The 20,483-nt window shown below is 40.3% G+C and overlaps 1 protein-coding gene across 1 annotated transcript in view; it reads left to right on the top strand.

The window, feature by feature from the left end:
• Positions 1–16,406, top strand: part of LOC100409360 (arylsulfatase H) — a 32,252-nt gene extending 15,846 nt beyond the window's left edge. Inside the window, 7 exon segments of the mRNA XM_078364538.1 lie at positions 1,817–1,953; positions 7,439–7,459; positions 7,462–7,527; positions 7,530–7,565; positions 11,132–11,294; positions 11,919–12,040; positions 15,167–16,406. Of these exon segments, the coding sequence (XP_078220664.1) occupies positions 1,817–1,953; positions 7,439–7,459; positions 7,462–7,527; positions 7,530–7,565; positions 11,132–11,294; positions 11,919–12,040; positions 15,167–15,534 (913 nt within the window). The 3' untranslated portion in view covers positions 15,535–16,406.
• The last annotated feature ends 4,077 nt before the right edge of the window (positions 16,407–20,483 follow it).

Raw genomic sequence — 20,483 nt, 5'->3', positions numbered from 1 at the left:
CCCAGCTAATTTTATAAAATTATTTTTTTGTAGAGACAGGGTCTTGCTATGTTGCTCAGGCTGGTCTCAAACTTCTGGGCTCAAGCAATCCTTCTGCCTCAACCACCCAAAATGCTGGGATTATAGGTGTGAGCTGCTGTCCCAGCCTAGATTACAAATTAGAGGCACATTCAAATTGTTGGTGTAGAGTTTCATTTACACTGTTTGTCACATTCCTTAGTGGGGCAGACAGGGAGGGGAGAGGGGAGGACATATTGTTACTCTACCAGGCTGAAGGGCATGCAGGGGAATATCCTTCACTCATATACCCCTGTGCACATCAGGTTGTTTATTACAACACAACCACAAGAATGGTGATGTAGTCACCCAGCCAGCTCTCTGTTCATCTTACCTGCCCCTCCCATCCCAACCCATTTTCTTGGGCTGTCTTTGTGTGAATACATTCAATCTCCATCTCCCTCCCTTCTTCCTACACTGGTTGTTAAAATGTGTAAAGGAGTAGTTTTAGAATGACTGCATGTGACATTAAAAAGCAGAATGCAAGGTAAGCCATGGTGGCTCATGCCTGTAATCCCAGCACTTTGGGAGGCTGAGGCAGGAGGATTGTTTGAGCCCAGGAGTTTGAGACAAGCCTGGGCAATATAGTGAGCTCCCATGTGTACACAAAATTTTAAAAATTATGCAAGCTTGGTGGTGTGTATGTGTGGTCTCAGCTCCTGGGGAGGATGAGGTGGGAGGATCACTTGAGCCCAGGAGGTCGAGGCTGCAGTGAGCTGTGATTGCACCACTACACTCCAGCCTGGGCAACAGAGTGAGACCTTGTCTCAAAATAAATAAATACATAAAATGCAGAACACAAAAAGCAAGATGTACATGAGGAGAATTGATTTCTCTCTTGTGGTAGGCAGGCTACAGATACAGTGAGGTTATTCACACCTTAGCTTTTATCTTGTTCTTTGCCATCCACTGTGAGCCGCTTCATGGCCCAAAATGAATGCCAAAGTTCCAGCCATCAGACTTATGTTCTGGCAACCATGAAGGAGGTGGAAGAAAGAAAGAAGGGAAAATGGAGAGTAAGGAGCATCAAATCCTTACTGAGGCACATCTGGATGTGTCACTAAGATATGATTCTTCTAAACTCATAACTAAAAGAACACTTTGGGATAATAGAAGAGGCAAATTTATATTTTTTAACCCATTCAACAAAGATGAAAAGATTTATTAAGCTGCTACTTTATGTCAGAAGCTAAACTGGACCCAAGAGAGTATAAAATGAACTGCATTAAACATTTTTTTTTTTGATAAGACAGAGTCTTACTGTGTGGCCCAGACTGGAGTGCAGTGATGTGTTAAGAGTTTACTGCAGCCTCCACCTCCCAGGCTAAAGTGACTCCCTTGCCTTAGCCTGCTGAGTAGCTGGGATCACAGGTGTGCCATTATGCACAGCTGTAATTTTGTATTTTTTGTAGAGGTGGGGTCTTGCTATGTTGGCCAGTCTGGTCCTGAACTCCTGGGCTCATGCAATCCTCCTGCCTCAGCCTCCCAAAGTGCTAAGAATATAGGCATGAGCCAGTGTGCCTGGCTACATTACACATTTTCCTGGGAACACAGATGTTCTGTTATCTGTTATTCCTCCTCATATCCTTTCAACAGAAATCTTGTGGCATTGTCAACTTATAGGAGTGGTATTGTCATCTAATGTACATAGAAAACCTCCACCAACTGCTATCAGATCTTTTCATCAATGCAGACTCACGTTTAAATGGCAGAAATGACTTGATCTGTGAAGGTAATTTTGCTAACTTTCTACCCTTAGGTACAAACGGGAACCTTTTCTCCTCTTTTTTTCCTTTCTACACGTACATACTCCACTCATCTCCAAAGAGAAGTTTGTTGGGCACAGTAAATATGGCAGGTACGGGGATAATGTGGAAGAAATGGATTGGATGGTGGGTAAGTATTCTGTGATGCCACTATAACTATCTCAAGTGTGGGCTACAGAAGAACAGTTAATGTCCAGACCCTTGCATAGCATAGATCCCTGATTAGTATTTGTTTCATCCCAGAATTGAATTAAAAGCTGGCTTTTAGTTGCTCATCAATACCAGTAAAATGTATTCCCCAAGTTAAGTGTCACAGTTTGTAAATATACGTTTTCCCATCTTTAAGATAAAGACAGCCAGTTTTCAGAAAAACTCACTGGCAAGATAAAGTTGCACTGTAAAGAATACTGTCATTCCTGGCCAGGCACACAGTGGCTCACACCTGTAATCCCAGCACGTTGAGAGACCTTGGAGGGCAGGTCACTTGAGGTCAGGAGTTCTAGACCAACCGGGCCAACATGGTGAAACTCCATCTCTACTAAAAATACAAAAATTAGCCAGGCATGATTATGCGGGCCTGTGGTCCCAGCTACTCGGGAGGCTGAGGCAGGAGAATCGCTTGGATCCAGGATGCAGAGGTTGCAGTGAGCCGAAATTGCACCACTGCACTCCAGCCTGGGTGACACAGTGAAAAAAAAAAGAATATTGTAATTTGAGTTCCTGGTTATTTTTATGAATATAAAAGGAACCATTATTCAGAGTAGTTGATTTCACAGAAAATACATAGAAATTTGGGGTGAGAGTTTAGGCATAGTGGGCAATATAAAGAAACACTAAGAATGATAAAAGAGCAGATGGGAAGAGTTGCTGCATGCGTTCTGCAATATTGAATAACTGTGGTGTTTGAACTGCATCCCCCCCACCTCCATGAAAACTGTGCCGTGCCAAACCGTTTAAACTAACAGTCACCCAGTTATCAGCTCCCTCTGTCTATTTATAGTGAGCACCTTTGAAAGAAACAGAGCTATTTTAATTTAAACGCATTTAAGGGGTGTTAATCAATGAACTTTTATTATAAATAACTTTTTTCTCTGGAAAACACAATCTAAGTAAGCTATAAAATACTAGTTAAAATTACTGAAGAACTAGTGCTGCCAGGTAGGACAAAGTGGGGGATCTCATCATGGGATAAATTTCTTTCTTTCTTTCATTTTTTTTTTGAGACAGTCTCTCTCTGTCTCCCAGGCTGGAGTGCAATGGTGCAGTCTCGGCTCACTGTAACCTCCGCCTCCTGGGTTCAAGTGATTCTCCTGCCTCAGCCTCCTGAGTAGGTGGGACTACAGGCACATCCATACCCGGCTAATTTTTGTATTTTTAGAAGAGACGGGGTTTCACCATGTTAGGCTGATCTCAAACTTCTGACTTTGTGATCTGCCTGCCTCGGCCACCCAAAGTGCTGAGATTACAGGTGTAAGCCACCGTGCCCAGCCAAATTTCTCTGTTGTATTTCCACTATGTTATGTTTACCTAACATTCTAGAAACCATGGTAATATTTACCATCTATATTTAATCTCAAAGAGGAGATAGAATAGAAAGAGGCACAGGGAGTGGAGACTCATGCCTGCAGTTCCAGAACTTTTGGAGGTTGAGGTGGGAGGATTGCTTGATCCCAGGAGGTTGTAACCAGCCTGGGCAACACAGCAAGACTCTATCTCTACAAAAAAATACTAACACTTATCAGGCATGGTGTCATGCACATGTCTTGTAGTTCCAGCTACTTAAGAGGCTGAGTCGAGAAGATCACCTGAGCCTGGGAGTTGGAGGTTGCAGTGAGCTGAGATTGCACCACTGCACTCCAGCCTGGGCAACAGAGTGAGAGCCTGTCTCAAAAAAAAAAAAAAGAACACAAGGAAAGTCAGTGCTACCAGGAAGGCATTTAAGCAGAAACGGGGAGAAAAAAAAGGAATGTATTAACAGGAAAACCTTAAGGGCTTAAAGGGAATTAATCCCTGACATCAAACCTCTTTTTAAGCTTGTTGAACTAAAGCCAAGCTCTGTATTGATTAATGTAATCTTTGCTGTGGGATGTGTGTATGTGGGTGTATATATACATACTCACCCAGTTAAAGTTATTTTATTTGCATGGTATAAATTACAGATCACTTTTATGCATAATACTATAGCCAGATTTAATATGAGTTAAACTATACACACATACCATATGTTATATACATATATATACACACACGCACACACACACACACACGCCATATGGTTTATATGTATATACACGTTATGTTTTGTATATATATATACATAGTACTGTACATTGCATATATACACATATAATATATACAGTGTAATTCCTTGGTAATGAAATACAAACACTGAAATGTGTTACAGTTAAAAACAGCTATAACCTTGTAGCCTTAATGTAATTAGATAATTGAGATTCTTTTTCTTTGTTTCTTTTGAAGTTGCTTACTATAGTTGTACTTTTAGCCAAAAGACATTGTCCTGCAAAGGGAATTTCTGTTAAAGTCTATATCTGAATATTTATCACTAAGAAATAATTATGTTTGTTTTATCATGTATGTGAATACATGATGAAGACGTGTTACAAAATCTAGCAGTTGCATCATTGAATGGCGAATATTATTTTACACAGGGGAAATCATGAGTAGCTATTTTTCTGCATAACGTCTCCCAAATATTCTAACTTTTCTCCATCATTTCTTATAAAATTTCTACCAAAATCAAGACATATGGAAAGTCAGACAGATATCTCTGTGGGTATTATTTTCCTATTTAACAACCTGAGTATAAAACCCAAAGGTTGGCTGGGTGCAGTGGCTCACGCCTATAATCCCAACACTTTGGGAGGCCAAGGCGGGTGGATCACGAGGTCAAGAGATCGAGATCATCCTGGTCAACATGGTGAAACCCCGTCTCTACTAAAAATACAAAAATTAGCTGGGCATGGTGGCGCGTATCTGTAATCCCAGCTACTCGGGAGGCTGAGGTGGGAGAATTGCCTGAACCCAGGAGGCGGAGTTGCCGTGAGCCGAGATCACGCCATTGCACTCCAGCCTGGGTAACAAGAGCGAAACTCCATCTCAAAAAAAAAAAAAAAAAAATCCCAAAGGTTTAGTAAATTATTAACTTTACTCAAAAGTGAGCCATAACAATACTATACTCAGTGAATGCAAATACAGTAAGCAAAATGAACTTAAGGAATCTTGAAGAGTTCAGTAACATTTAAACTTTCCAATCAAAGAAAGTTGTGCCTATTAATCACTTTTTCTTTTTAAGAGGCAGGGTCTCACGCTTTTGCCCAGGCTGGCTGGAGTGCAGTGGTGCAATCACAGCTCACTGCAGCCTTGACCTCCTGGGCTCATGTGATCCTCCCACCTCAGCCTCCTGAACAGCTGGGACTACAGGTGTGGGCTACCATGTCTGGCTAGTGTGTGTGTGTGTGTGTGTGTGTGTGTGTGTGTGTTTTGTAGACAAGGAGTTTTGCCATCTTGCCTAGGCTGGTCTTGAACTCTTGGGCTCAAGGAAACCTCCCTCCTCAGCCTTCCAAAGTGCTGAGATTACCTGTGTGTCACTGCACCCAACCTTAATCACTTTCCATTATTGGTTTCTTTTCAGGTGCCTTTAGTAGGAGGTCTTATAAGTGACCTATTACCATTAGTATTTATATATTTATATGTATCTGTCTATATACACTTTAGACAGTATATGGACAATTATTTACATATATATTTGTTTTGAAACAGAAAAAGAATTTGCAGCTATCATATTTGTGCAGTATAAATTACAAATCACTTTTATGATTTTTTTATACTATAGCCAGATCTAATGTGAATTAATAATTAACATCTAATTATTTTCCTCCCAGAAAGCCTTTATAATCTTTCATCATACAAACCCTGGGCTTTAAAATATCTTAATTTCTAATGATAACATTTCTAAAAAATAGTGTATGTCACTTTTAAAACAAATAACTTTTGAGCAATAGATAACGAAGATGCATGAGTTTACATAGAAACAGTTCTCCGTGCAGCATTTTCTTTTATCTTTGAATGGGACAAGATCACAGCGCACAGTGGCCTGGTGTGAATTAGAAGTGCAGCGTGCATCCGGCCCAGGGTGATGTTATCTGTGGGTTTGCAAATGCTCAACAGATAGCGGAAACTAAATCAGCGTCATTTGGAATTTTGCTAGATCAGCTTTCTACTTATTATTCTTAAAAACCATCCTCCTGAGGGATTGTCAACACATCACAGACGGTATCTGCTGAGCCTAGCGCAGGATTGTCATTAGAACTTCACCATAACCTGAACAGCAAGGGTAACCTGCAATTTCCATGTAGACTTCAGATAGCAGCCAGGACAGCAGAGTGTCTGAGAGAGGAGACACTGTGCCCTGGAGGACAAGAATGGTTTTGCTGATGTGTTCCTGGAGATGTCATTTTGCACATTGTATTTTTTTAAATTAATGTTCATCAGTTTATTTAACTGCTGGGCCTAATGGGCACTGTTCGAATTGTTGGAAGCAATGATGACATTACACGTTCTTACATGATTTGTTAATAAAATATACTTTATTATATATTAAGTAATAAAATAATGAACATGTTATACAATATAATTATATAATAAACCAATACTTTATATATTATATATAAACTATTCTAGATTTTAAACTAATATAGTGTATTTAATATATTTAATATTTATAATATAACATTTATAATTACATCAATATAATAAGATTAATATAATAGTATGTTACACATATTATACAATTATCTAAAATAATGCAGTGCATATTTCTATAAATGATATAAATTTATGATACAATTTTATATATTAGATATGTTATAAAATTTAACATATTTATTGTATATATTTATTACATATATTCATATTTTATCTCATACTTAATATGTTTTCTTATATTTTGTATAAACAGATTTTTACATATTATATTGATATACAAAATACCATATTATAAAATAACATATACGTTATAAATTATATAACAATTTTTACACAGTGATATAGAGTATTATTCATAATCATTAAAAACCATTATATAATAATATATTTATAGTATTGTAAAATCATACAGTATAATTATACATAATATGTATTGATTATACATATTACAATATATTTTGTTCTATTCCATAATTGATTATATTTTAATATATAACAATTCTTTATGCATTACTAAAATATGTTATATATTAACATGTACTTGGAAGACATATGTACCATGCATCCTATAATATATAATAAATATATAGTAAGTAATTTAAAATGTATAAAATTGTACATTATTATATTACATATACAGATTGCATTACATTATATATTAAACATTTTAACTGCCGGATATAATATATGTATTATATACACTATATTACCTACAGTTTAAAGTAGTCTTGATTACAGTTTCATGTAATAGTTATTAATTATACAATATTGTGTAATGCAGAATAAGCTTTCACCACTGTGTGTAATAAATGCGTCGTAATAGACACGTAATAAAGCAGTGGTGATCTGCACTGAGAGGTCAACGTCTTTGTGTCTCTGACCCTCATCAGGTAAAATCCTCGATGCCCTGGACCGGAGCTCCTGGCCAACCACACACTGGTATACTTCACCTCTGACAACGGGGGCCACCTGGAGTCCCTGGTACCCAGCTGGGTAGCTGGAACGGGGTCTACAAAGGTGATTGTAGTCTCTATTGGCTTTGCATTTGCTTGAATTCATTTGCCACGCTGTTCAGACATTTTTATGTGAGTTAGACTCTTACTAAGCTAGACAAAAGGGAAAAAAAGCTGCAAATTTTGGGGCAGTTTCCAAGAGCTTCAAATGAAAATGTGTGAGGCAATGCCAACCCCATGAGAGGGAGCGTAGGGTCTCAGTGACCATCTGTGGCAGCTCTCCCAGCCTCTGCGCAATTGACATTTGAGGCTGGAGGATTCTCTGGCTGGGGGCATCCTGTGCATTGCAGGGGTTGAACAGCATCCCTGGGCTCTGGGTGAGAAGTGCTCCTTTGGATTCATCCTCACTTGGATACCCAGATGCACATTTTTAATTCAGTAACATCAATGATGCTATTCGTTACGCTTTAGTGAGTGTGATGTGGATCAGAAAAAAAGTTATTCATTTGACTACCTCCTCATGGTCGGCAGATTCTTCCAGCTCACTGTGAGAGACTTCACATTGTGTTGCTGAAGAACTCCGTGGCACCCTCTCTTAGGCATCAGCCAAGCCATGCCAACAGAAAGAATCATTTAAAAAAGAATTTGGTATTTGCTATTTCCCCCCATCTTCTAACCTTCCAAGTAAAACAAAAAAACTAACAGGGTATCAAAATTGTCATTATAAAATCAGAATGTTTGGACTTCCTTGTATTTTATTAAAAAGTTTGTGTTTGTGTGTGTGTGTGTGTGTGCGCGCGTGTGTGATATATGTATTTTCTTATATATATTCACTGTGTCTATATTCACCATATTAATTAAACATCATAAAACATATCATATATGTCATGTCATATATATAAAATCCCATATATATATTCACTATGTATATGTAGTTACTATATTCATTACATATAAAACATATAATCCTATATATATTCGCTATTTTATATATAATACATGTAATTCTACACATTTTCTATATATAATATACATAATCCCATGCATATTCACTATGTATATATAGTCATTATATTCACTATATACAACACATATGATTCTCTATATATTTACTATATGTATTGTATAGATCATTATACTTTTTAATATATTCATTATACATAACATAATATATAATTCTCTCTATATTTACTATGTATGTCTAGTCATTATATTTATTATACATAGTGTATATAATTCTATATATTCACTATGTACAGTATACATATTCACTGTATGTAGTCCCTATATTCATTACATATTACACATAATCATATATATATGCACTATATTCATTGTGTATAATAAAATAATTTTATCTATTCACTGTATTCAATATAATGTACATAATCCTATAGATATTTACTGTATGTATATGGTCACCATATCCATTATGTATAATATATGTAATTCAATATATATTCACCATATATTTACAATGTAAAATCCTATGTAGATGCACACACAAATAGGATGACATATAGGGTTGTATGTACTGGATCATATATTGTAAATTATTAAAAGTGAGCCTCTAAAAGCATTCGTATCCTCTGGCTTGTCATGTGAACTTGCTGTAGTCATAACTGTAATGAGCAAAGATTAATTGCTACTAAGCCTAGTAGAAAAAGTGAGGAACAGATTTGGATGACCGTTTATATGCCCTCTAATGAAACGTGATTATTACAATCACTGTGATTCTAACAGTGGTACATATTATATATTATAATAATGATTCTAATTGCGTGACGATGTGTGAGTGTAACGCCGTGTCCTTAGAAAGCACACATAACCCTGGAATAGGCCTGGCAAAATTCTTGCGAGCATTTCTCACGTTTTGGGACAGGTTCCCTGTTTCTCAGGTGCTTCCTGTGAAGCGATGAATTCACTGGATAGAGCGATTTCAATCTCCTGGGTAGACGCTGGGTTTTGTTTTAGTCTACTTATGTCCCGCAGCTCTGCCCCACAAAGATACAGGTTATTAAACAAGATGAAGAAAACATCAGGATGGCTTTATGATTGTGTGTTAAAACACATAGATTTGGTGCAGGGAGTTTGTCAAGTTTTTCTTATTTATCAAGTTTTCTTCTTTAGAATGAAGGGAAGGATTGCTTGAGCCCAGGAGTTGGAGACTGCAGTGAGCCATGATCACACCATTGCAGTCCAGCCTGGGCGACAGAACGAGACAGTGTCTAAAAAAAAAAGGATGGTGCCAAGAAGCAGAGATGCCTTTCAACAGTGGTTAGATCAGTGAACGTTTGTGCAGTGACTTTTACCTCATTTTCTGCTAGAGGCTGTGGTTTTGTGTTTTCTTTGTAATGTTGCCTGTCAGGTCCACACACAGAAGGGATTCAGTGAACATTTCACATAGGAAGATCTTTTCCCCAGGAGAGGCTTCCATTTTTTTCTTAGAGTGTAGACATATGGTCCTGGCAATGGCATTTGGCATGGGGCCATGTTTCTATTCTGTAATAAATGCCTCAATCGCACGATTGATCTTACAGCAAGGGCTTCATTATTTGCTTGGTGCTGAGAAATATCCAAGGGGCCTTTTGTCTAAGAAGTGATTCTCCACATTTTTTCTGCCTCTGGCCATTTTTCCACTCACACTCCTCTCTTGCTTTCTCTATATGGGAAATCACAGGGTAAAGTCGAATTTTTTCAGCTTGTTCCTCAAGGGCCATTATAACATGGATAAAACCTGTCATTTTCTTTTCTTTTTTCTTTTTTGGAGACAGAGTGATTAAAAAACTTTTTTTGTACAGATGAGGGCTCACTATGTTGCCCATGTGGTCTGGAACTCCTGAGCTCAAGCAATTCTCCCACCTCGGCTTCCCAAAATGCTGGGATTACAAACGTGTGTCACGATGCCTGGCAAAATGTGTCTTTCTAGTTTGCCTTTGCATGCCAAACACAGAGTTGACCTCTTCTATCTTTCAAGCCCATTCTAATTCCAATAAGGACTACGAACTGACCAGTTTATCAAATGTCCTCTTTTCCCCTCTTATGATATTGAAAGGTCATCTCAGTAATTAGCACATATAGTGTGCTATCGTAAGACAGCGCTTATTTTCATTTATTGTTATTGAACATATCACCTGTATGCTAAAAGTTGACAACTAATGTTTTAACTTCTGGAAGGCAAGAATGCTACCTCATCACTATTTTGTATCTCTCTGTGAACACAGCACAAAAAAAGTCACATATAGATTTAATTTTCTATTCAGTAGAGAATGACATGGTTGGGTTGGTTTGTTTCTTCGAGACAGAGTCTCACTCTGTTGCCCAGACTGGAGTGCAGTGGCAGGATCTCAGCTCACTGCAACCTCCATCTCCTGAGTTTAAATTATTCTCCTGCCTCAGCCTCCCAAGTAGCTTTGATTATGGGTGCTTGCCACCACTCCTGGCCAATTTTTTCATATTTTTAGTAGAGACAGGTTTCACCATGTTGGCCAGGCTAGTCGAACTCCTGACCTCAAGTGATCTGCCCTCCTTGGCCTCCCAAAGTGCTGGCATTACAGGTGAGCCACTGCGTTCAGCTGATATAGTTAGGTTTTAACTCATCTTTGGTTGTGTTGTAATCTTTGGTTTTAGGTGGCAAAGGAATGGGAGGATGGGAAGGAGGTATTAGTGTGCCGGGGATATTCCGGTGGCCGATGGTCTTGGAGGCTGGGAGAGTCATCAGTGAGTCCACCAGCCTAATGAACATCTACCCGACGCTGTCTTATATAGGTGGAGGGATCTTTCCCCAGGACAGGTATAGTAACAACAGTTGCTCCTAACCTAGGGAGATATATTTGGACACATGTGGACATACTTGATAATTCTATGTGTGTGTTTAAGTACATAGTATATTACTTAATTATCAATATTCTGCCCATAGGGCTAGATGTCTTTCTCCTCTTGATGCATGGTGGACCTTAATATCCTTTGCCATATTACACTTAGGCATGCATGTGTTTGTCTGATTCTCATACATCATCGCATCCCTCACAGCTTCTAGACCATTAAGCAATTAAGTGTTAAATGATTACTGAATAAAAACACGTATGTATAAAGCAGTTTTGGGAGGTCGAGGTGGGCATATCACCTGAGGTCAGAAGTTCGAGACCAGCCTGGACAACATGATGAAACCCCCATATCTACTAAAAATACAAAAACTAGTCTGGCATGATGGCATGCACCTGTAATCCTGGCTACTTGGGAGGCTGAGGTGGGAGGATAGCTTGAACCTGGGAGGTGGAGATTGCAGTGAGCCCAGATCGCGCCGTTGCACTCCAGGCTGGGCAACAGAGCGAGACTCTGTCTCAAAAAAAAAAAAAAATGCTTGACTGAACCATGCCTCTCTCATCACCTTCTGCACACCCCTATCTCTCCCAAGAGTGACTGATGGCCAGAACATAATGCCCCTGCTGGAAGGAAGGGCGTCTCATTCCCACCATGAGTTCCTCTTCCACTACTGCGGGGTCTATCTGCACACGGTTAGATGGCATCAGAAGGATTGTAAATATAAAGACTGTGGACACATGGGAAGACAATAAGTGCCCTGTTCCTGTCTCCTTTGTCTCCTGGGGCAAACTGCGTCACATGCAGATATTGCCCAGTCATGATGGTTCTTTTTTGCTGGGAAAACCACATAAATAGATAGTGTACTACAGTAGGATTTTATTTTATTTTTTACTTTTTTGAGACAGGGTCTCACTCTGTCACCCAGGCTGGAGTGCAATGGTGCAATCTCGACTACCAACCTCTGCCTACCAGGTTCTAGTGATTCTCCTGCCTCAGCCTCCTGAGTAACTGGGACTACAGATACTTGCCACCATGACCAGCTAATTTTCATATTTTTAGTAGAGACGGGGTTTCACCAAGTTGGCCAAACTAGTCTCGAACTCCTGACCTCAGGTGATCCACCAACCTTGGCTTCCCAAAGTGCTGTGATTGCAGGCATAAGGCAGTCAATTCTATTTGTTAATTTATATTGTTTGCATGACTGTGGGACAGAAACACTCACTAGCATGCTAGGAAGAAAGTGGAAATGAGCGACTGCCATGCAGGTCACATGGAATAATTTACTCCTTATTGCTAGAATAATTACTTCAGTCATCCCTAAGTTCATATTCTCTTTTTTTCTCTCTCATGTATACATTCACACAAGCTAATGCACACTTACACACCCACATTAATCATGTTTTCTTAATTTTCTATGTCCTATCATGTTTTGACTATTTTTTTGAGACAGGGTCTCACTGAAGAATTTACTCCTTGTTGCACCTCTACAGCCAGCTAAGTTTTGTATTTTTTAGTAGAGACAGGGTTTCTCCATGTTGACCGGGTTGGTCTCGAACTGTTGACCTCATGTGATCCATCCACGTCAGCCTCCAAAAGTCCTGAGATTATAGGCGTGAGCCACCATGCCTGGCCTGCAGTAGGAATTTAGAGAGATGTGTGTGTGTGAGAGAGATTTGTGCCCAAAGGGTTTTATTTTAATTTTTTTTAAGTTTTAAAAAATAAAGAAAAGATCTTACTATGTGCCCCAGGCTGATCTCTAACTCCCAATCTCAAGTGATCCTGTCTACTTGGCCTCCCATACATGTGAGCCCCCAGTGGAAAGGATGCAGTGAGTCACACCTTGGGAGGTAAATGAGTATTGACACAGAGAGGTTAATGCCATTGCAATATTTTCATGCCTTAGATTTCCCAGAAGAAGAGGATAATACCTCACCACACAGGTTCACAGTGGGAAGCACCAGGGCTTGGCTAGGAAGCAGACACGGGAAGGAATGAAGATCGCAGGACACAGCCTTTGCTGTTAGAGTTTCCAAGGGAAAGGTCAGGCAGGACAGTGTGAACAACTTCATACTGGCTCGTTTGAGTAATCACAGTAAGTTTTGTGGCAACAAAACAGTGTGTCCTGCACTGGAGAAACACAGGGCATGTGTCCTGCACAGAGGAAGAACAGGAAGTACGTCTGTCTCAGGAGAGCAACAGGAAGTGTGTCCTGCACAGAGGAAGAAAACGAAGTATGTCTGCCTCAGGAAAGGTCAGGCACAATAGTGTGAACAGCTTCATACTATCTAGTTTGAGTAATCACAGTAAGTTTTGGTGCAACAAGACTGTCCATAGCTGCCAGGTATCTGGTGCTTGGTTGATTTGGGGCAGAGGAAATATCAGCTTACTGTGTGAGAGTTAGATAAAGTAGGTGGTTGCTTGCTTAGGAAGGATGTGTTCCTAAGTGAGTTGTTTCTATTTGTATTAGTATGTTCTCATGCTGCTGATAAAGACATACTCAAGACTGGGTAATTGATAAAGGAAAAAGAGGTTTAATGGACTCACAGTTCCATGTGGCTAGGGAGGCCTTGCTATCATGGCAGAAGGCAAAAGACACATCTTACTTGGTGGAAGGCAAGAAAGGATGAGATTCAAGCAAAAAGGGAAATGCCGTATGAAACCATCAGATCTTGTGAGAACTATTCATTACCATGGGAACAGTATGGCAGAGTCTACTCCCATGATTCAATTATCTTCACCTGGCTTTCCCCTTGACATGTGGGGATTATTACAATTCAAGCTGAGATTAGGGTGGGGGCAGAGCCAAAACATATCACTATTTTTAGGAATCAACTAGCCCTGGGAGGAGCAGTCTTTACCCAAGTCGATAAGGCCCCTCAAGCTGTCAAAATACTAACCTGGCACAGTGGCTTACAGTTGTAATCTCAGCACTTTAGGAAGCCAAGGTAGGAGGATTATTTGAGACCAGCAGTTTATCAGCCTGGGAAATATAGCAAGACCCTGTCTCTAAAAAAGAAAAAACATTAGTCAAATACGATGGCACACAACTGTAGTCCAGCTACTCTGTAGGCTGAATGGTAAGTTTGAGGCTGCAGTTGGCAATGATTGTACCACTGCACTCCAGTCTGGGCAACAGAGACTCTGTCTCAAAAAAATAGTCAAAACATTATAGCATACAGACAATTAAGAAAACATGATTAATATGAGTGTGTAAGTGTGCATTAGCTTGTGTGAATATATACATGAGAGAGAGAGAAAAAGAGAATATGAACTTAGGGATGACTGAAGTAGTTATGCTAGCAATAAGGAGTAAACTCTCCCATGTGACCTGCATGGCAGTCACTCATCTCCACCTTCTTCCTAGCATGCTAGTGATTCTTTCTGTCCCACAGTCATGCAAACAATACAAATTAACAAATAGTATTGACTGCCTTACACCTGTAAAGAAAGGTCTTTTGGAGTCATTGCATGAAACTCCAGAATTCTTACTTGGTTGAATTTGGCTTTCTTTGCAGGAGGAATTTTCTCTGATGGGATCAATCACTTGTGATGGGATTGAGGTAGAATTTTTAATTTGGAATTCCCAGAATTACCATATTCCCACCTGGGTCATCACTGTTATCTCCAAACGTTCTCATGACAAGATTTCTAAAAATGTCTTCAAGTTTTCAGTAAAATTGTGCATTGTTCTTAGAGTTGAGGAAATGCTACTGTTGCTGTGTACTTTTGTGCAGAATTGTGTTATCAATCACCAGAAAAAGCATTTGAGAAAAACGTTTTTTAATGAAAAGAGTCCTAAAATCACCACAAAGCTGGCATCACAATGCAACTTTTTTTTAGGTGCAACTGTTTGGAAAGTTCATTATGTGACTCCTAAATTCTACCCTGAGGGAACTGGTGCCTGCTATGGGAGTGGAATATGCTCATGTTCGGGGGATGTGATGTACCATGACCCACCACTCCTCTTTGACATCTCAAGAGACCCTTCGGAAGTCATTCCACTGAACCCTGACAACGAACCATTATTTGACTCTGTGATCAAGAAGATGGAGGCAGCCATAAAAGAGCATCATGGGACACTAACACCAGCCCCACAGCAGTTCTCTGTGTTCAGCATGATTTGGAAACCATGGCTGCAGCCATGCTGTGGCACCTTCCCCTTCTGTGGGTGTGACAAGGAAGATGACATCCTTCCCACAGCTCCATGAGACCGTGGGGACCATTTGTTACCCACCACAAACTTACTGTTACAATGGTCATAGGAGCAGTGCTCAGCTGACTATAATCCCAGTCAGGTGACTGGGAGTTTTTAATCCACTTGGGATTAAAACTAATGGCCTCACCCATTGTTTTATCCTCAGACTTCAGTTCTTTCTTCAAGAGCTCAGTGAAATGAAGGTGGTACTATATAACAGTGAATCTGGAGGGGAGCATTTGTTGTATAATTTTTTTCTAGTATATAATTGTGCCATTGCCCAAGGAAAAGAGCAGATCAAGGTGACTTCAGCAGATTCTTGTAGAGCTTTTGTTCCTAGAATTCATAGAAGCATCAGGTCCAATGTCCTAAGTCAGAAACTTCTGCTTGCAGATCCTACACCCAGAAATGCTAGCTTTGTAATAAATCATTGTAAGTACTTAATTTTATCATGAAGCAGAGGGCCACATAAAACTTGAGGTAGTACTATTATCAGTTTGACTTCTTGATTTTCTCTTTTTCCTTTTTTTCTCTTCCTGTTCAACACGTATCTGATTCTGAGAAAAAGGACTGTGCTGAAGTTCCTGACTTTGCTTCCTGGTAATTATATCATTGTGGAGATGTCTCTGCAATTTGGTTTTTTCATGTGTAAAATGAGGAAAAACAATGTCTACTTCACAGAGTAGCTATGAGGATTACATGCATTAATTAATGTGAAATCACCTTGTGTAGAATAAGCAGTCAATAAATATTATTATGAATACTGTTGTCATAAGCATCAGCAATTGCAGTTAATCATGATTCCTTAAACACAAAATAAGAAAAATGGGGAAGAGTTAATGTTTAAGAAAAAATAGGGCTGGGCGCGGTGGCTCAAGCCTGTAATCCCAGCACTTTGGGAGGCCGAGGCGGGTGGATCACGAAGTCAAGAGATTGAGACCATCCCGGTCAACATGGTGAAACCTCGTCTCTACTAAAAATACAAAAAATTAGCTGGGCATGGTGGTGCGTGCCTGTAGATCCCAGCTACTCGGGAGGCTGAGGCAGGAGAATTGCCTGAACCCAGGAGGCAGAGGTTGCAGTGAGCCGAGATCGCGCCATTGCACTCCAGCCTGGGTAACAAGAGCAAAACTCCGTCTCAAAAAAAGAAAAAATAAAGAAACATGGCTAAAACAATTATTTCATTGAAGAAAAGCATTTGTCAATACACATAGGAAGTAATTCTAAGTAGGATAAACAAAAATAAATCCAAAATTTGAAGCATCTGTGACTGCAGACTACAAAAGACAAAGATCTGCAGATGGATATAGGACAGGTGAGCCCCAAATTGGGGCTTAGTCTGGGAGGGCTCTTGGCTTCCCCCAGGAAAGAATTCAAGAGTGAGCCAGTGGTGGAAGAAACAGCTTTATGGAGGTGGTAGTGTCACAGTTCTGAGCTCAGGGCACTTCTGCAGTCATATTTATACCCACTTTTAATTGCATGCAGATTCATGGGCAGTTTATGCAGAAATTTCTAGGAAAAGGTTGCTAAGTTCTGAGTGCTCAGGTCATTGCCACAGAAGAACAGTCACTCCCAAGCATTGTCATCACAATGGTAAACTGACATGGCACGCTGGTGACATGTCTTATGAAAAGCTGCTTCCATGTTTTAGCTAGTCCTCAATTTTGTCCTCTGTCTGCTTCTGCTGCTGCTTCTCAAGCAATCCTCTTTCTGCTGCTTGGGCTCAAGCAATCCACCTGCTTGGCCTCCCAAAATGCTGGGATTACAGGTGTGAACCACCACATCATGTGGCCAAAAATGAATTTTTTTTTTTTGAGACAGAGTCTTGCTCTGTCACCAGGCACCAGACTAGAGTACAGTGGCACGATCTTGGCTCACTGCAACCTCTGCCTCCCAGGTCCAAGCAATTCTCCTGTCTCAGACTCCCAAGCAGCTGGGACTACAGGTGCACACCACCACATCAAGCTAATTTTTGTATTTTAGTAGAAACGGGATTTCACTATGTTGGCAAGGATGGTCTCGATCTCTTGACCTCATGATTTGCCCACCTCAGCCTCCCAAAATGCTGGGATTATAGGTGTGAGCCACCATGCCCAGCCTGAATGTTTTTTATTTTATTTTATTTTATTATTTTACTTCATCTTTTGAGATATAGTCTTGCAGTCAGCCAGGCTGGAGTGCAGCGGTGTGATCTCAGCTCACTACAACCTCTGCCTTCTGGGTTCAAGTGATTCTCATGCCTCAGCCTCACGAGTAGCTAGGATTACAGGCAGACATCACCACATCCAGCTAATTTTTGTATTTTTAGTAAAGACAAGCTGGTCTCAAATTCCTGATGTCAAGCAATCCACTTGCATCAGCTTCCCAATGTGCTGGGATTACAGGTGTGAGCCACCATGCCCAGCAACAATGGATGTCCTCAATATCACTAAACTGTGCCCTTAAACATGATTTAAAATGGTAAATTTTGTTATGTGTTGTTTTATCATAATTAAATTAATTTTTTGGGGATGGGGTTTCGCTCTGTTGCCCAGGTTGGAGTGCAGAGATGTGATCTCAGCTCACTGCAATTGCTTGAACCTCCCAGGTTCAAGCAATTCTCCTGTCGCAGTCTCCCAAGTAGCTGGTACTACAAGAGCGTGCCACAACGCCCGGCTAATTTTTTCTATTTTTAATACAGACAGGGTTTTGCTGTGTTAGCCAGGATGATCTCAATCTGCTGACCTCGTGATCCACCCACCTCAGCCTCCCAAAGTGCTGGGATTACAGGCGTGAGCCACCGTGCCTGGCCAAAATGTTTTCTAAAAAAGAACAATATAATGCATACGAATCTCTCAAGACCCCAATAACTAAAAAATAGGCTTTCCCTCATGACAATACATATAGTTTTTTGCTTTTCATTTTGTTTTTTGTTTTCTGAGTCAGAGTCTTGCTCTGTAACCACACTGGAGTGCAGTGGCATGATATTGGCTCACTGCAATCTCCACCTCCTGGGTTCAAGCAACTCTCCTGCCTCAGCTTCCCAAGTAGCTGGGACTACAGGCATGCACTGCCATGCCCAGCTAATTTTTGTATTTTTAGTAGAGACAGGGTTTCACCATGTTGGCCAGGCTGGTCTTGATCTCTTGACATTGTGATCTGCCCACCTCGGCCTCCCAAAGTGTTGGGATTACAGGCGTGAGCCCCTGTGCATGGCTGACAATAGATATTTTTGATAAAAATAATAATTTAAGGCATACTGAACTAGATCTTCCAAGTCACCTGATAACCATCAAAACTGCAGATGCTACATCTTCAAATTCAAAGTATCTATGGAAATCACAGGATCATGCTGATAGATTTTTTAAAGGCGTTTTAAAAATTAAAAAGCATTTAAAAAATTGTCACCAACTCTACTTTTTTTTTTTAATTTAAACATTCCTCTTAAAAATTAGGGCCTAAGAGATGCTCTCTTAAAATTTAGATGATATCGGCCAGGTGCAGTGGCTCACACCTGTAATCCCTGCACTTTGGGAGGCTGAGGTGGGTGGATCACGAAGTCAAGAGATCGAGACCACCCTGGTCAACATGGTGAAACCCCGACTCTACTAAAAATAAAAAAAATTAGCTGGGCATGGTGGCGCGTGCCTGTAATCACAGCTACTCAGGAGGCTGAGGCAGGAGAATTGCCTGAACCCAGGAGGTGGAGGTTGCGGTGAACCGAGATTGTGCCATTGACCTCCAGCCTGGGTAACAAGAGCGAAACTCCATCTCAAAAATAAATAAATAAAATAAAATAAATAAGAGAGATTGAGAGAGAGAGAGAGAGAGAGGAGAGAGACTTGATAACCGTACATTTAAACAGGGAAGTCTGCCTTTGTGACTCTTTCAAGAACATTTATTTAACTCATCAAAAATGCCTGGTATATTTCAGGTTCTGCACATACTGCCGAGAGCAAGATTCGCAATCCCAAAAACGCCTTAGCATTTGTGTGATTGAGAGGGAACGATTGAATTCCCACCAGATCAGATCAGTTTAATTTAGAAGAAAACACCTGAGGCTCACGCTTAGTAATCCCAGCATTTTGGGAAGCCAAGATGGGAGGATCGCAGGACAGGAGTTTTAGACCAGCCTGGGCAACAAGGCAAGGCCCCATCTCTATTTAAAATACATATACATATACATATACATATACATATACATATACATATACATATACATATACATATATATACACACACACAGAGAGAGAGAGAGAGAAAATTTGATTCTTGACATTTCAAAGTGTATTTTCTTGCTGTTTTCTTCTTTCTTAGCTGCTGTGACAAAGTGCTGCAAAACGAATGGCTTAAACCCTTACACTGTAGACACACAGTCTACAGTTCTGTAGACCACAAGTGCAGTATAGGTCTCCCAGGCTGAAGCCAAAGCAGTGGTTGGGCTGCATGTCTTCCCAGATCCATAAGGGAGAATCCATCTCCTTGCTTCTCCCAGCTTCTGAAAGCTGGTCACAGCCCCGGCTTATGTCCCCTTCCTCCATTGTTGAAGCTGCAATGGCCAGTCAAGCCCTTCTGTCGCCTCTCTCCAACTCTGACTGCCCTCCTGCCTTTTTCTTCCACTGAAAAGGACCTCGTGATTATATTAGTCTACCCACAGAATGCAGGTTCAGCTTTTCATGTCAAGGCCAGGTGATTTGTAAGCTTAATTCCACCTGCAGCCATAATTCCCTTTTGCTATGAAGTATGACATATTCACATGTTCCAAGCGTTAAAGTGAGGAATTCTTTGGAGAACCATGATTCCACCTGCCGCACATAGATGGGCTGGGTTCTCAGCCACCCCTGTGTTTTTTTCTCTTCTTTTTCTCCTCCTTTTCCTCTTGCTCTACCCCTTCCTTCTTCTTCTTCTCCCTCTCCCTCCTTGTCCTCTTCCTCCTCCTCTTCTCCCTTCTCCTACTCCTCCTCTTCCTCCTCCTCTTCTTCC

This window comes from Callithrix jacchus, chromosome Y (assembly GCF_049354715.1).
Source record: "Callithrix jacchus isolate 240 chromosome Y, calJac240_pri, whole genome shotgun sequence".
Lineage (NCBI taxonomy): Eukaryota > Metazoa > Chordata > Mammalia > Primates > Cebidae > Callithrix > Callithrix jacchus.
Note: the sequence above shows the minus strand (reverse complement) of the source record. Positions and strands in the feature narration are given on the sequence as shown.